The sequence below is a fragment of the Amblyomma mixtum genome, chromosome 4 (assembly GCF_055824585.1).
Source record: "Amblyomma mixtum isolate Tamu chromosome 4, ASM5582458v1, whole genome shotgun sequence".
In the NCBI taxonomy this organism is placed as follows: Eukaryota; Metazoa; Arthropoda; class Arachnida; order Ixodida; family Ixodidae; genus Amblyomma; species Amblyomma mixtum.
The window spans coordinates 67,496,914-67,515,208 of NC_143015.1; the positions used below are offsets into that span (position 1 = coordinate 67,496,914).

Below are 18,295 nucleotides of genomic sequence, written 5' to 3' on the forward strand. Positions count from 1 at the left end.
ATCTATTGCGTTCTGGGAAAATGCTTTTCTATACTTGTTATTTCAAAGGGAAGTTATTTACTGTGCAGAAAGAATATTTCCTTTCCCAAAAAAGCTATGCCATCTCTTCCTAAATTAACATTGTTGTTTCATCTCACGTTGAAGCTGAATTAAAAACAAGAGCACTGCCAAGTCACTCTCATGGTATTCATTGTTTTAGCAATTCAGTCAGTCCTGACCGTTACGCTAACACAATACGTTCTTAAGAGCACGCTATGGCGATTTCTTCTTACAAGTACAAAACTTAAAAAGTTAGTTCCAGATTGTGACGTCGCTACCCTTGCGGAAGGCTGGTCAGTAGCAAGCTAAGCATGAATCAGCCACTTGATACAGTACAATTCCCCACAAGGCCGTTGAAATTTCTACTGTTTAAATAAATGTAATCTAAAGCTGACCTCAAGACCAGGCTGCAGAAAGCGCCAAACATGATTTTAAAATGGAAATACAGGAAACTAGAACTCGAGCGCCTCTTCTTAAGACACAACTGGGCCTTCAACGGGCAGTCGAATTCTCATGTAAGAAATCGTCTTGAGCACGAGCCTGAAGAGCTCATTTTCCGGGTAATAAATACGGTCATGAGAACTGGGCGACTCTTAACCGTTGTCTTATGATGCAGCCGCCTTCTATAGTCGGTTTCGCTAAAATAGGTAGTCGGCTATGGTAGGAGACTCATCGGTCATAAGCGATATTTATTGTAAGGACCGAATGGTGGCCGATGACTCCTAGTGGGTTGCGTAAAAGATGGAAGCCATCAGCGCGGTTACTGTCCTTGAAGTCTTTCATGTGGGCAGTTCCCAGTGGGGAAGAGGTTGGCTACGGGCGGCAGCACTTGCCTGATCGATCATGTAAAGACAAGCTGTATGGGCGATCCACTCCCTCGCGTGAATACCACACTCCAGGAACACGATGGGCAGGTCTTCCTTGGCCTTCACCTGGGGCGAGTTGAACAGGCGAGCATTATTAGAGCACAGCACTCGAAATTACTTGTTGAAGCGCACTAAGTCAAAATTTTTTGTTTCGCTGAGCTGCACTGTCTATTTGTGCATAAAACGGTTGCACTTCGTAGTAGTTACCAGACTTTCAAAAAACTAGTTGAAGTGTGGCGCTTGGTAAACCTAGTGATAAGAGCGATAGCTCTATTAAGTGCGGTTATAAATGGTTTGGCGCCGGAGTCGGTCCGGAGCGCGCGCCTCATCCATGGTGAGACTGAGCGAACGAGCGCCAGCGAAGCAGCTAGTCCCGTGGTACCGCAGCAGCGAGGCTCCGAGCGAGCGCAGCTGCGGCGCAACAACACAGCGAGTCACGTGGTATGACGTCACTTGCCACACCTCAGCTCCGCCGGCTCAAGGTCAAACGCGCACCAAACTTGACCTTGGAAGTTGTAGTGCGAAGATACAGCTTTCGCTCTAGTAACTCTGCAATCTCAGAAAAATAAAGTTGTTCAGGCTACTTGCATTACGCAGAAAATACCTTTCGAAAAAGTAGCCATTGCATTATGTTGCTTTTTCTTACGTAGTCTCGGCTAAGTGAATATGTATTGTTTGCACCTTACAGATAGGCGCTCTTAACGATTTATCTGACTCTGTCGGATCAGTCTGTTACTTTACACCCTAACCACAGCGTAAGCTGTTAAACTCGGCATTTATGAAAATGGTAAAACATAAACGGACGTACAAGACAAAACACGAAATTTAGTGTTGGAAAAGGCGTAGCTTGATAGTCCAGTTGGTGCATGAGTGCAAAAAAAACAGAGTAAAAAAGGTCTCATTCAAAAGAGGAAGGAGTAGAGAGGACAACGCCAGAAACGCAACTGAATTTTACATGAAATGTTCTTGGCAAAACAAAGCGATCTACATTAGTATACTGGCAGCAGTAAGCGACGGTGTGAAGAAAGAAAAGTGCGCGGGTCTCTCGACCAACACCAACTGGGCCATTAATTTATTGAAGAAAACAACGGCATCAACAACAATAACAACAGCAGCAACTGGGCCACTGTCACCATCGGGGCAAGCTAGAACAGGGGGGCCTAGAAAAAGTAAAGCACGCATCCTACATTCGAATAATGTAGCTTTAAATTACTTTTATTTTGTTTGCACAGGAGATAAAAATTTACAAGAAAAAACAACATGTGTCCTATATTTAAACTATGAAATTAATTCCTCACGGAGTATTTGAGAGTTTGAGGAGTATTCGATAGTTTGATAGAGGTGCCGTGGTGGCAAATATCTTAGCTGTCTCGGTTTCTTCTTGTAATGAAGGGTTTGTGAGGCCTCATAACTGGTGAAAAAAAAAGCCAGTACTGAATGTCAGATATCCTTATCTAGTTCAAAAAAAAAACTTTTTAGACCGAATTATTTATCGTAGTGTTAGCTTATTATTTATTATTATTAGCTTTTCGCTCCGGCGCAAAACTCAGCAGGCAAGTCACCGCCCGTTCAATCATTCCAAGCATGAAATCTATGCTGTTGGGCTTTCAGAACAAAACGTGCTTACAGAAATGAAGGGTTTTAAATTCGTAAATTGTCTATTGTCTGGCTGTATTTACGGCTTTCTGAAGAAAACACCGGTGAAAATTAAAGCACAGCTCTTGAACTCACTCACGTGAACACCGATGAGATCTCGTCCTTCGTACGACCTACCAATGGACGTGTAGGACACGTGGTCGTACTTGTTCCCATACTCCCTCAGTGCTTCCTTGAACTGGAAAGGGAGGGATTAGGGTCAGAGATCTGCCGCCCTTGACGTTTAGGTCGTTTCCTGCACATTCCGGTCACGGGGCAATACTGGTGAGTCTCATTTTACGGAAACCTGTGGAGTCGCCTGCGGTATGGCGTATGCACGGAATTTCCTAGCAGCTTCGCATTCGCAGGATACTTCTAGGCTTCTTGGCGTGGGACATCGTTTGTCGCACTTTTGCAAAGTCCAGGTAATCACGCTACACCCTGTCCATTGCGCGCTGGTGGAGTCCGAGTCGCGGCAGAAAAGGAGAACGCGCTTAATATTTTCGCGACTCATTGGCGAGTGTTTATCTTTGGTATTTATGTGGTATTTATCACAAAAAAGCATAATCATTCTTTAATGGTAAAGAAAGAAGAGTGAAAAAGGGCTAAAAAGACAGAGAATGGCGTATAGGGTGGGTCGGGGGATTATTAGAGAGGGTGGCTTCTTAACGCCACATCGCCTACAATTTCATCTAAGTGTTTCTGACTGGGTACGCTGAAATGAATTTACACATGAATATTCTGCGGGAAAAACCTGTCTCTAGACAACGTGAGGTATTGACGAGTCTGTCTTAGGAGTCACGTTATCATATATCAAAAACACGAGAATCATACACAGGAATGTGCTAAACGCAATATAAAACAAGCAATAAAAGTAAGCCTAACAATTCTGCACAGCGGCGTTTCTGTAGGGGAACCTGTTTATGAATGCAATTTTTTTTCTATGTTGTAAGATTTAACTATAAAAATCAATATATCCATACATCTCCCGTCAGCAGGCCTGAATTTTTTATCTATTATCGTTTTTGCTGTCGTCAAAAGAGTTGCCCCTTGTTTTACATGCCAGGCTTAATTGCTCGATGCGAGTGATGGAAATATTCTAAAAGAAAGATTTTGCTACACATCGGAAGATTGAACCATTACATTCAGTATTTCGATAACAATACCTTTCAATACTCATTTTTAAAAATTGTTGGTTCAAGAATGTTGTACACGAAAACAAAACAAAAACGCTTTCTACATATATCACAGCGCGGTTTAACTATGTCCTAGGTCGCGATGCAAAAATAGGAATGTCTGCTTCATTGAAACATTTAAACACAAGGTAACATCAGTCTCCAAACTCGACTACCATTCGGCTTTTATTGACCGACTGTTCTGGAATCTAGGCATTCGAAGTGCCTCTTAAAGGAGAAATTTTTCGTGTGCATATTGTACTGGACCCAATTTTTTTGGCGAAGAAAGCTCCAATTATGCACGTGAAAATAGGCGAAACATACCACATGCGACGTTTTCTTTTCTTCAGATAGTTTTAAGACGACTACTTTCTCGATTTAAAATCAAAATCGTGCCATGACCGGAGACCAATGTTTAAATTTTGGCAGATAGTGGCACAGCTGTGAGTTATACAACGAACTGTTTAGCAGCGACCAGCATCTATCCTGTCTCTACTACTAGTAGTAGTAGTAGTAGAAGACGTTTATTCGGCCAAAATTTACAGGCCGAGCATATCGACCGCCTGGGCGACCAGAAGTCGCTGTTCTTCCTCCCCTTCAGCGCCAAGCCAGACGAGCCAGGTGGTGATGGATAAAGAAGGTGGGGGGTAGGAACCCGACTGCTGAGCAGCCGGGCAATAGAAGAGGCAATGGGCAAGGTACGCATAGATACAGGGGATTTTGGGACAGCAAGGGTCCGATCGATAGCGATAGAGAAAGAGGCGAGACGGGGCGATTATTGCATTCATTTCAACGTGCCGAAGAAGGCGAGCCTCCGGCACTGTGAGTGATGGATGACGGGGAGGGTAAAGGCGTTTGTCGAGGTGGAGCTCGAGGTAGACCTCTTTTATGGTGCGGCGAAGGGTGAGTCTCCAACCGTCCTCCGAGGGCTTGGGCCAGGGGATCAACGGTGCCCGGAAAAGTGTGTCGCGGGCGAGCTGATGAGCCAGCTCATTGCCGTCAATCCCTGAATGCCCAGGGACCCAGCGGAGGAAAACGATGGAAGGCTGCAAAGCGGAGACCGCTCGTTCGACCTCCTGTTGAAGAGAAGGGGTTAGGGTGCGTTTCTGTATGTGGTGTATAGCGGCTTGTGAGTCTGAATAGACTGTGTACTCTTGAAGAGAGGGAAGGAGGGCAAATGACTGGAGGGCATGCGCAATGGCGAGGACCTCGATGGACAATGCATCCGGAGGGCGTAGAAACGGCCCGCTGGTGTGAGTTTCAGGAGCGGGGAGGTGGGGGTGTCTCTACTATAACCACATGAGAGAGCAGCGTTGGACTGAACACCGCAAGCGGAACGACATTCAGCTAGTTTGTATATTTTGAACCATAGTTCCCAACGCTGATATAGGAGACACATTGAGAGTTTTGGAAGTAGTATGATGAAGACGTTTCGGTAGAGCCTCATACGGCACCAAAGAGGTTATAAAAATGATGTGTGTACGTTGGACTTACTGCTTTATAATTCAGGTATTTGTCGAACCGTGGTGTTGCCGTCGTCGAGTAATCTGTGAAACGCAGCGCCTTGCGTTCGTTGTCAATCAACCTGAAAAGGAGAAGAAAGACAAAAGACAGGTATAGCGTACGAACTTCACCTATGTGCCCTTTTGTTGTTGCTTTCTTGCCGCGACTGCTGTCATAACTGTACGATCACCAAGCAAATTGTTCGGTCCAACGGACTGCTGCCATAGAATTTCTTAACAGCGGTCATAATCGTCTTCATAACGTCAGATGTCGTCGCCAATGATATCGATGATCGAAAGCGATAATAACCACAAAACGCTGTCCACAAAGCGAGGAGAGAGTTCCACGTATATTCACTTGAAGGACTCGCATTAACAAAACACCGTGATAGAAATAAAGGTGAACGAATGGCATATTTGGTATGTTTGAAAGAAGGAATGACGTTGCTGTTTCTATTGACCATCTTCATTAATCGGGCATGAGGCGATTTTTGCTGGGAAAGGACAGCTCAGGTTAATTGAAGAAAGTTGTGCTGGCAAAGAACAGCTAGGGTTAATTGGAGAGATGTGGTAGAAGCCTTTGCCCTGCAGTGGGCGTAGTCAGACTGATGATGGTGATGATGAATAAAAATGAGCTGTAGGCAGTGGTCGTTGTGTGCGAAACTGACCTATAACACATGTGCAGCACTTGGGTGGTCAAACTCGCTGTGCCGCGCGCATTTGTTCTCTTCGCAGTTTGCATGGACATTTTCGGGCATTGCTTCTCAATTGCTGTTGCCGCAATTGCTGTTGCCGATTACAATGCGTGTTGTAATCATTCGCAGTGTGATAATAGTGAATAAGACAAAGCAAAGGCTATGATTACAAATGTCTCGACACCGTTTTTCAGCCTCTTTTCTCTCTGGTTTTCTTGAACTGCTTTGCTTTAATTAAGTTATTTGGCGTTTGCTACTTTATATGTACTGCCAAAGGTTATGAGCCCAATTTGTACGCACGAGAGAATCCAGATCGATTTATATGACTGCTGGATTCTTTCGTATATCTAAGCCAGCGAAGCCCTCGCTTTCTTATCGTATTTCCACTTACTCCAATATTACCGATACTCCTGCAGAACACAATCGCAACTTCACAAGAATCTCTGTCGAGAGTAGGCGGTGCCGAATTTAGATTTTCCCCCATCTTGCGCTTGGGCACACCTTTCGTACTGCACGATACCCTGGAAATGCCCCTTTTTTGAAGTGCGTACCCCACCCTCTGCTATTCCACATGGGAATGCCCCAAATCCTACTCAGCTACTCCTCATACCCTATTCCTCGTCCTCCCAGTGGGAGGCCGCCGTGTCTAGCACAGCCCCGGACGACCAGCGTAACCTCGTCACGCGTGCCAGCCGGATAGCTAAAGCAAAGGAGGCCCTGGACCGAGGGCCTCATACCACTGGGTCCTAATCTTCGAATGATTTTTTCTCTCATACTCTGCTTTGCGGGGACTGGAAGCGCACACAAGTTCATGTGTAACATTCTCTGACAAAAATTTTGAATATTGGAAAAATGTAAGCTACCTGTATGGAAATATTGAGGATAATCGACCATCCTTCTGATATGTATCAAAATGTTTGTACTGTTTCCATCACTCGCATCGAGAAGTTAAGACTGCCGTAAAAACCAACGGGGAACGCTTTTGACAAAAGGAAAAAATTTAAATTCTGCCGATGGAAGATCGTCGGATATATGGATTCCTGTAGTGTGATCTTACAATATACGTAAACATAGCGTTCATAAACTCTCTCGCACCCAAAAATGCTTTCGTCCAGAATTGTTGGCTATGAGTTGAGGCAAACCAAGATGAAATCCCTAGCAATAAAATCTGTTTAACAAGGTAGGGAAAATACTTTAGTTAGTGCCATTGAATTGGTGAGGTTAGGAAGTTTGCAAGGTTACAGTGACCGCAACTGGCGAAGGACAGGGTTAATTGGAAAGACATGGGAGAGGCCTTTGCCCTGCAGTGGGCTTAGTCAGGTTGGTGATGATGATCATGATTTAATTGTTGAGATGATCAGCCACGTATTATGCCGGATAAGTACACCAGAAAGGCGGCTGACGGGCTACATTCCTACAGCAGCATTGTAGGTATACACAATCTCTTACGCTTGCAGGTTGGAGCACGTTGTCGTCACATGGAGATTCGATCGGGATGTGGTGGCTAGGAACTCTGCGGCCACTTCGGGTCTGAGACGGAGGAGCGCTGGCGTCCCTACGCCGGTAGCATGTTGCCAGACGTCGATCTGCGGGCGAAATTAACACGGAAATCTGGAAGAGGGCCGGTAAGTGCGACCGAAGAAGCTACAGACGAGATAATAATGTTTACATCGCCGGCCATTCACAGTGAGCGTGGCATTGTGCGCCGCCCTTGCCGATACGAAAGCGAGATTACAGCATTCTCCACTCACCCGAAGCCTATCAGCCAAAGTGGATAACAGACCCACGTGGTCCGCAGTTGTTGGAGTCACAGATACCAGCCGGTGCCTGAAACGAACGAGCAGTGATTTCGCTTCCTGTTCTGCTGAAAGCTCCTCCTGTTGTGGATCGGGAAGTGTCTAAAAGTATTGAGTAAGGCGCTATTACATGCATACAGAGCGTTTTTCTACGGCATAAACTGAAGTGCGACGAGGGCGTGTGTATTAAGATGACAAGGACATTGGATTACAATGTTAAATAGCCGCAGAAAACTCCCCTAATGCCAGCATATTGAATGGATGGGATTCCAAAACACTCAACCTCAAGAGCACGGAGGAATGTTATGCTTACCAAAATTTGTGCCAGCAATAGCCCTTCAGTTTACCGGCAGTAGTGTTATCACTGATAACGGCGAATCTATTCGACCTGTTCATTGTGCGGTCATACATAAATCGAATAAATCTTCAAGGTTCTACTTTCTAACAAAGAATATGAGGACACCTGCGTCTGCCAGTTATTCAATGGTTATGTTGCTAATGAAATTGCTGAAACACTAAAGGCCCACTAAAGACCAAATGAAATTGGCTTGTATTGATAACCTACCGCATCCCGATCACAAAGACGTTACTTTATCTTAAACCTCAGCTTCTCTAAGCTAGAAAAGGCAGAAAAGAATGAAATACTCAAGTCAACATTACAGGTCAATTTTACAAGTATAGTGCGCTGCGTCGAAGAGTTTTTACGATGATCTCGGAGGCTTGGATACACCGTCATTCACCTCAAAATGGGGATCACGGAGTTATTTTGAGCATTGCTTGACAAGTTGAGAAATTTTCTAAGCAATAAGTACATCTATTAGCTCCGGGAAAATGTCGTGCTACCCTGTCAAATTACCTTTAGAGAAAATTATATGGATTTGGATACATTGTCCGTTTAAGCCGCTCCTTATCGTTGTCTCGTCGTTTACAACGCTCTCGCCTTCTGTTCTTGAGTTTTTTTATACTTATAGACAGGGTTTTTATCGTAGCGGTGCGCCTTTATATAAATCTTTATCAAACAGCTTTGTAAGGATTTCGTGGTGTATAAAGCAACACTGCGTGAATAGCACACTCTTATATGCTCACTTGTGCAGAGTTAACATTTCGTAAACCAAACTCTGCTGACCTGTTCAAAGTTGATACTGCTCTCACTGCCGAACATTTTCAACCGTTTCAGGTGTTATGAACACAGCTACGTACATTTCAAATTCGCAGCCTTTTCTGGGCAAGTCTTCAAGCAGTAAAGTCTTAAAAACCGTGAGCTTGGCCGCACGATCTTCGACTTACTCGTGCACAGAGATGCTGTCACTCGTTGCAATATTATTTTTTTTTCGGCTGTTCTAGCGTCGTGTGAATCTTGCAAAAAGAAATTCACCCTATGATACCTAGAGAATGCCATAATTTGAAACCACCATGAAAATGTTTATGAAATTTTGCAGACTTTGAAAAAAAAGAAGACAACACTTGCCGTTTTGTATCAAAAACATGACTAACTTGTCTAACTGGCTTTTGTGGCCCGGAGAGACTTCTGAAGACAAATTGCCAGTGGCGCCAGAATGGGCAAAGCGTCCTCATCGATGATTACGAATAACATGTGCCACCTTGAGTGCATTGCCATCTGAGAGAACTTGGAGGCCGAACAGTATCTTGGATAAATATGGGCTGGGTACCATATACAAAGCCCTGTTTTTGTGGACATTAGTGGCAGAGCGTAGCACACCATACACTTACAGTACACAGGACACGCATGTTTAAAACAATTAATTTAGGACTTACCCGGTGTAGTCGACTCTTCTTGTCTCGTCTTGAGTGGGAAGCGCCGATGAGGAGTTCAATGCGACCAGGAGGGTCACGGTAACGGTTAAGCTTACGCGCTCCATATGTGATGCGGTGTTCTCGATATGGGTCGGTGTTCTGCTCTGGGACTCCACTCTCGAACAACTGCTCTGACAACTACTTATCAGAGGAGGCGCAGAGTCCCTTTGGCAGCGACAACATCCCTCACCTTATCAGTGGAGCTGTTATCGTGGAGTGGTTGCGCGTGGCTTCCCTTTGGGTTTTCTAAACCGTTTTCCAGCACTAAACGTGGGCACCACCTAACATGCAGCTTGGGGCATAGCAAGGATACTTGGATACTCGTCTCTTCTGCTTCGGTGAATGTGTGCACGAACGGTCACTCTTGGGATTTCTCTGATTGCCCTAAATTGCTGCATTTGAAACGCGTTGTGTTAGATGCAACTTATGCGACATTTTAATAGTGAAAATGCATTGTGTCCCTGGCTTGCCTCTGTCGATCTTCTAACGACCATCGGGCTAGAATCTGCAGTAGCATGTCCTACGCAGCAGGAACCTGCTTAACCTGCTGCTAGTGTTGCATCATTTTGCTGGAGTTTTCTCTTGTTCTTCCCCGCAGGGAGGCGTCTGCAGCATGCAGACGTTGGTGAGTGGCGACACCACGGGGTTAACCCGATCATCCGCAGGGACATCCCCCCAGGGGGATGATGGTGAACAATGCGTCACCACGGACCCGAGCATCCGCGCTTAGCCGTGCGTGGCATCGCCGTGTCCGGGGAAAAGGGGATCCTGGTGGTTGAGCCGATGCCGAGCGTTTGGACCTTTAAGGCCCCTCGGCGGAGGCAACACACCACTTTGGCCCCAGCTTCCTGTAGACGGCACCTCCGGCCTGACCCGACCGGGGGAAATCGGCAGTCGCCTTTTCCTATCCTCCCCTCTATCTTTCACTTTCCTATCTCTTTCTTACAACTCTCCTGTCTCCTCCTCTTTTCTTCGTTTTTTCCTCTTTTTCCTGGCGGCGAGGGTTAACCGTGTGTGACCAACTACCCTGAGTTGAGTCATATTAGGTTATAGTTAAGGTGTACAGCTGGCGTGGGCAGGACTTGCTCGCAAGTTCCTGTTCCGTCCCCTTGTTGGGCTCCATGGTGGGTGGCTGGCACCATGACCGCAAAACTAGAATTTTTATGGCTCCCCCTTTTTCCAAACCAGATCGCTCTCTCAAGAGAGGGCGGAACGAAGCAGATGTTTTTTTCCAAAAAAGAAAATTCAGTTTTCCTAAATACCATGTCATCCATAATGAAGTACAAGATAAGCAAGCTAGAATCCTGTCCCCTTCCTAGTGTCAAAGTGTTGACAGAAGCCTTGGGCATTGGCTACAAGGTATCTAAAATGGCCAGCGGTGACTTACTGCTCGAACTAAGTGACAACGTCCAACACTCAAAACTCGTAAACATTGTATCTGTTGGGGATATTCCTGCCTCCGTGACGTCACACCGATCTCTGAACACCGTCCGAGGCGTTATATCCGAAAATGACTTTGTCCACATCCCTGAAAAAGAGATGCTCGAAGGTCTGAGTGACCAAGACGTGATAGATGTTCACAGAATCAAGATCCGGAAGGATAATAAGGAAATAGACACAAAAAACATGATCCTGACGTTCAACACCAGCACACTGCCCGACACAGTCGAAGTAGGATATCTGAAAGTTAACGTAAGACCATACATTCCCAACCCTCGCCGATGTTTCAACTGCCAAAGGTTCGGTCACGGCTCACAAAGTTGCCGCGGCCGGAAAACGTGCGCGAAATGCGCCTCGAAGGATCATTCTGATCAATGTGACGCAGCCCCGCACTGCGCAAACTGTGAAGGAGACCATGCAGCGTACTCCAGGGCGTGTCCGTCCTGGAAAAAAGAAAAGGAGATAATCACCATAAAAACAAGGGAAAACATTTCATTTAAAGAAGCGAGAAGGCGTTTTGCACTCACGAACTCATTCTCCTTCGCAACAAAACAAAACTTCGCCAATGTGGTGCGTGGGCGCGGCGCACCACACCAGGCTTCGGCACCCGTCCAGGTCACACGCAGTGAGCCTGTGGCGGTGCCATCCGCGCCCAAAGGCAGAGCAGCTAACGCTGCTCCGCCAACTGCAAGTCAGGCTGCGCAGACCCCCGGGTCGGCGGGCCTCAAGACCTCTTCCCACAGGTCGAGGTCAAACTCGAACGCGAACGTGCCTTCTGCACGGTCGTCCAGCACCTCCGCAGAGGCGATGGACACGGCCCCGGGCAGCCCGCGCCGTTCACGTCGGACGGTCGGCGGAGCTCTCTGGATCGATCAAAAAAAGACAGGCCCCGAGTCACGGGGCCATCGACAACTTGATCTACCTTTTCACCCTTTAGAAACACAAAATTAAGATGGCTTTCATAATACAATGGAACTGTAGGGGACTTCTAAACAACTACAGTGATATAAAAGACATACTAGGAGCACACGCTCCTGTCGCCTTATGTCTACAAGAAACAAATTTAGGTCCCCAAAAAAATAACTTTCTTAAGAATTATACAGTTTTCCGCCGCGATCGAGAGCAGGCGAGCCGGCTTTCGGGTGGCGTTGCCATAATAGTTAAAAATGGAGTCGCAGCTCGCGAACACAAACTTAAAACTAGATTAGAAGCCGTAGCAGCCATCCTACACACATTTAAAACAATTACAGTGTGCTGCGTATATATTGACCCTCATCTTAAAATAACAACCCATGACTTAGAAGACCTTTTAGACCAATTACCAGAACCGTTTTTAATGATAGGAGATTTTAACGCCCATTCCTGCTTTTGGGGTAGTGAGAAAACCGACACTAGAGGTCAACTGATTGAAGATTTAATACTATGCAATAACATTTGTCTCTTAAATACTGGCAAGCTAACCTATTGTTCTCCTAGCTCAGGAAAAATGAGTTGTATAGATTTATCTTTTAGTTCGTCCTCTATTTTTACAGATTTTAATTGGGATGTCTTAGATAACCCATATGGGAGCGATCATTTACCAATAATAATTAGCTTAGCACATTCACCCGAAATAATCCCAACTAAACCGCAACGGTGGAAACTGCACTTGGCCAACTGGGCACTGTTCTGTGAAGAAGCCAGCTTAGATAAAATAGTTTCTGACGACCTGAGTATAGACGAACTTAACGAATTGTTCACAAACTGTATTATTGCCGCTGCACGCCAAGCTATTCCTCAGTCCTCTGGAATAGTAAACCAAAATCACAAATACTGGTACACAAAAGAATGTAAAGAGGAAAAAAGAAGCAAAACAAAGCCTGGGGCATTTTTCGGAGATACCCTACACAGGAGAGTTTTATAAAATTTAAAAAGGCGAGAGTGAAAGCTCGATATATTCGTCGCAGTGCCGAAAAATCTTCGTGGAAAAATTACGTTTCACCAATAAACAGCTCGACCACGTCTAAACAAATGTGGGAGAAGGTCAGAAAGCTAAATGGCAACTACTCTCCGTTCACAGTCCCCCTTCTGACAGCTCCTGGTGTACAGACGAGTTTAGAAGAACAGGCAGATATTTTAGGCGAATATTTTTCTACCCTTTCCAGCTCATCACACTACACAGCAGCTTTTCTGAAATACAAAAACACAGCGGAGAAGCAAAGACTGCCAACAAGTTGTGGTACAAATGCACACTACAATAATTTAATTACAATGCAAGAAATCAAAACAGTAATTTCTGCCGGTAAACATACTGCACCCGGCCCAGACCAAATACATTACCAAATGCTAGCCCATCTTTCAGAACCTGCCGTAGAAGCACTTTTAAAGTTTTTTATTAAAATATGGGTCTCCGGGAAGCTACCTGAGACATGGAAGAAAGCAGTAATTGTACCTTTCCTTAAACCCGGAAAGCCACCAAGTTCCCCCGGTAGTTATAGACCCATAGCGCTCACAAGTTGTCTTGCCAAAACTTTTGAAATTGTTCTTAATATCCGGTTAATGTTCGTCCTTGAATCCCGTACACTGCTTGATATACATCAATGCGGTTTTAGGAAAGCGTGCTCAACAACCGATCATCTAGTCCGCCTTAAAAATACAGTACGAGAGGCGTTTATTCACAGACAACACTGCCTGGCAGTTTTTTTCGACATGGAAAAAGCTTATGACACCACGTGGAGGTTCGGTATTCTTCGTGACCTTGCAGATCTAGGCATCTGCGGCAGGATGCTAAACTGCATAAAGGACTTCCTCTCTGGCCGTTCATTCCAAGTCCGCCTTGGCTCAACACTTTCGAAGAATTTTAGTCAAGAAAATGGAGTGCCCCAGGGGTGTATTCTCAGTACAACTCTCTTTATTGTGAAAATGAAGTCTCTTGTGAAAATAATGCCAAAGTCTATTATGTATTCTACATATGTTGATGATCTTCAAATAGCGTACACCTCCACGAACCTCTCAACATGTGAACGACAAATACAGCTCACGTTAAACAAACTGGCAATTTGGGCTGAAAGAAATGGATTCAAGTTTTCCCCTCAAAAAACAGTCGCCGTTCTTTTTTCACTGAAGAGAGGCTTACAGGCCGACCCCACACTCCACCTAAATGAAAAAGTACTGCTTGCGAAAAGGGAGCATAAATTTTTGGGCGTAACATTTGACAGAAAACTTACGTTCCTACCCCACATAAATAACCTAAAAAAGAAAGCCACTAAATCACTGAACATAATGAAAGTACTGTCTCGAAAACACTGGGGGTCTGATAGAGCATGCCTCCTACACATCTATCGCTCCTTGACACGTTCCATCTTAGACTATGGATGCGTAGTGTACGAATCAGCAAGGCCATCATATCTGAAAAGACTAGACCCCTCACATAACTCAGGCCTTCGTCTTTCATGCGGCGCTTACAGAACATCGCCCATAACCAGTCTCTACGTCGAGACAAATGAACCCCCGCTAGAAGTCAGAAGAAATGCCCTTACTTGTACATATGTTTTCAAAGTGAGATCCTTGCCAAAACACATCTGTTATTCCATCGTAACAAAGGGCCCCTCTAAAATAATATTCGGGAACAAACCACAAGCTACTAGGCTTCTGATTTTAAGGTTCGAAGAGATATGCCAGAATCTTGACATAGCTGACACATTACCTGACATGGCTCAAAGACGGGACCCACTTGCCCCATGGAATAATTTTCACACCGACTGCGATCTCACGCTTACACAGTTCCGAAAAGCACAAACTCCCTCACAACACATCATCCAAGAATTCCTCGCACTCGAGGAAAGGTACAGTGGCCTTGCAACTTTTTATACTGACGGTTCAAAAACAGCCGATTGTGTTGGCAGTGCCGTAGTACAAGGAAGATGGGAAAAAATAATAAGACTTCCGCAGTATGCATCCATCTTCACTGCTGAATGTTATGCCATCTGGGTTGCGGTAGAGAAAATATTAAACGAGAACATAAGCAACAGCGTTATTTTCACAGACTCGCTCAGTGTTCTCACAGCGCTTCACATCAGAAATGCAGTCACGCCACTACTCGGCGACATCATACACAACATAATAACAGCCACTGCCCACGGACTAAACGTCAAATTCTGCTGGGTCCCTAGTCACGTCGGTATAAAAGGGAATGAAAGAGCAGATGTATGCGCAGCTCAAGCCCGGAACCAACAAATCGAGAAAGTAAATTTACCTTTTAAAGATTACATGAAATTAGTACATTCTAAACTAAGGGATAAATGGCAGGCAACATGGAATAATACAATAAATAATAAACTCCACTTGGTTAAGCCTGTGTTGGGCGAATGGAAAACATGTACTCACCAGGAACGCATTAAGGAAGTCATTTTATGCCGTCTTCGCATAGGACACACACACCTCACACACAACTGCGTACTAACAAAACAAGACAAACCTATATGTGACGCATGCGGAGACGACCTCACCGTAAACCATTTGCTATACTCATGTGGAAAGCTCGAAACACTGAGGAAGAAACATTTCACACGGTTTTACAATGAACAAATCCCTTTTCATCCATCACTGGTTTTGGGAGAGAATGCACTTGTCGACTGGTCCTGCACATTTAACTTTTTACAAGCAAATATTCTAAACAAACTATAGGTTACAACAACTGTAACACATAAATTCTAGAAACATGCATTTAACCCCGTGCTTTACAATTTATTGACACACCTCATCTTGCCTTGTTTTTTAAACACCTCAGCCACTTTCTCATTCCTGAGAAGACGGCTGAGGTCCCTATTCCATCGGGTGGGAACCTCGAGATCCTTGCCCAGCCAAGGATGGCTGCTGAGGTGTCCGACCCTCTTTAAAGCTTTTACCACAAGTCACTTCTAAACTTTTGTCTTACGTTTTTACTAGGTTGCATGAATTAACTTTTTAGGCCCTTTACACCGCCGTTCATTTAGACTTTTGTATAACATCTATATAAAACAATTTTTATACCCTGAGCTTGGCGCATGATAGCCTTAGTTGCTTATGCGCCATTAAACTCAACTCAGCTCTCTTGTTCTGCTCTTTTTTAAAGACACTTTTGTGAACTTGATGTTCTCTCATTTCATAACAGGAAACCTATCAGCTGTTAATTTTACAGTGCGAGGTGTATGAGAGACTTCATCCGGTACCAAGAGATCGACCGGCCATGTCTGGGACAAATGGCGTCGTACTTTGCCGGAAACATATTTCACACGTTGGTCTTCTATCCAGAGACACTGCTGCCCCGATGAGAATGCTCAGTGATATGTTGAACAGTGTGTGGCGCCCTAGAGAATGATAACACCGGCCCTTAATACAAAACTAGCCATGTTTCTTACAAGGTGTGGTCACTTTTCTTTTATTACTTGTCGGTTTCTTTCTCTGAATTTCACGCACGATATAATTTATTGTGGTGTACTCTTTAGCCATCATTGCCGTTTTCGCGTCTCTTAAGTTTACGTCTACCATTTTTTTCCATCGCTCGCAGTGCGGTCTTCAATTTAATCGTCACGCTGTACTTTAGCTGTCCCCTCACGACGCCTGAAAACAAAGCACAGAGTGTGGACGCGCTCGCATAGCGCTTCTACTGTCTGGCTTCAGGCACCTGAGTCCGCAAGCTTTTGCCCTGGTAGAAATTACATGTGGCGTTTCTTGCGCTCTCGAGGCGCACGCGCCAAAGAAAATTTGACGGCCTGGCGCCGACTTTTGGTTTTGGGACGGCTATGGTGGCAAGATTTTCCCTCTAGTGACCGGCCAGAAAGGTGGTGAGTTCCATTCAAGACGTCGCGCAATTACTGCGGGTGGGACTGAACAAAGCGAGCGTTTCACAGCGCAAGGCTAACCTCTGTTGCATGCAAAAACACTAGGGAATTTTAACTTAGTGTATACCGCTAGCTCTATCGCTTATAGCATATCACGCGTCACCAGAACGCACAAACGGGATGATTGGTCCTGATGCTGCAGGCGTGCGCGCAGCTGACCTGCAACTGGCGGCCTCAGGGCGACCTGTAAATGTGTGCAAACTTAGCTAAGTCCCAGTCATAACCATAACCAACAGGAGCTTGGTAGGGATGGCGTCGGTAGAGGCAGATGAGACGCCTCAGACCTCATGAAGTAAATAAACTTCCGTTGTAAAAACCGGCTGTGGAGCTTGCTGACACGTCATCACTAATTTCTGCATTCTATCGACACACAACTAAAATCATGACTGTCAACCAGACTTTCTCGCCTCGGAAGCTCTTTAGCATCGACTTCGTCTAAAAGCTGCATTTACGACCGCCTACAGTTCCTATTAGGTCAAGCGAACAGTCCGCGTTGCGGCAACTGCGGCTTAGTTGAAACACTGGAACATATTTTGTTAGAATGCCCAGCGTATGCTGAGGAGCCTGCACATTATGAACATCTAATGGAACCACTCACTCAAGTGCCTCTGACACTAGACTCTGTATTAAGACCTTTAGCCTGCCATAGGCAGCAGATTGGTGGTGATGGAAAAGGTTTATTTCCTCTATTTTACAATGGTTTTTGCGGCTTCAGATGGAGTATTCGATCTTCTCTTCAGGATCGGTTCCTTTAGTCCGGGGCTCCGCTGAGGGTAACTTCCCTGCGTGCACGCCTTACTAGTCCTTGTTGGACTTTCAGAATGTCGCTGGATAGCATCCTCTCCCACTGTTACACACTCGGGTTTTCTATTATGGCGAGCTGGTATATTTTCTGGCAAACCCATGTGGTATGGTATAGAGTTGGTTTGTCTCCACACCACGGGCACTCGCTCTTGTACTGCGTGGGGTAGATTTTGCTTAGCATGTTTAGACACGGGAATGTTCCCCTTTGTTAACTGCCGCCATGCTACGGCGTCTTCTCTATTTAATTGTTTGTGTGGGGGCGGGTATTTTTGTCTGATCACTCTGTAGTAGTTCAATTATCATCTCTGAATAGCTTTGGGCCACCGGCTCGGGTTCCTCAGCGGTGTCGGGAATGTTGGATGCTCGGTTTGTTGCGTACCCTCGATCTATCCTATCCGCCTCCTGATTTCCCCTAATGTCGGCATGTCCCGGCACCAAAACTATCGTGTGTTTGGCCTCGTTGTTTTCGGTTTTGCCACTTGGGCGGAGAATGCGGAGCGCGCTGTGGCTGATTCTGCCTTTTAGGTAGTTGCAGCATGCAGCTTGTGAGTCTGTATGGTTAAGGACTTGTTGGATCGGTAGCCCTCCGCTGCCGCTAGAGACACGGCTGCCTCTTCGGCCTCGACTACCGTACAGTTCCGGATTGATGCGCTGGTAATTTCTTTTA

General features: G+C 45.4%; 1 protein-coding gene across 1 annotated transcript in view; it reads right to left on the reverse strand.

Moving 5' to 3' along the window:
* LOC149346749 (zinc carboxypeptidase-like) overlaps nt 1-9,638 on the reverse strand; it is a 28,227-nt gene extending 18,589 nt beyond the window's left edge. The window contains exons 1-6 of the mRNA XM_089586672.1: nt 9,485-9,638; nt 7,664-7,739; nt 7,362-7,498; nt 5,210-5,300; nt 2,641-2,739; nt 873-971 (exon numbers count right to left, since the gene is read on the reverse strand). Of these exons, the coding sequence (XP_089442798.1) occupies nt 873-971; nt 2,641-2,739; nt 5,210-5,300; nt 7,362-7,498; nt 7,664-7,739; nt 9,485-9,588 (606 nt within the window). The 5' untranslated portion in view covers nt 9,589-9,638. The remainder of the gene's footprint in view (nt 1-872; nt 972-2,640; nt 2,740-5,209; nt 5,301-7,361; nt 7,499-7,663; nt 7,740-9,484) is intronic.
* Nucleotides 9,639-18,295: the final 8,657 nt, after the last annotated feature.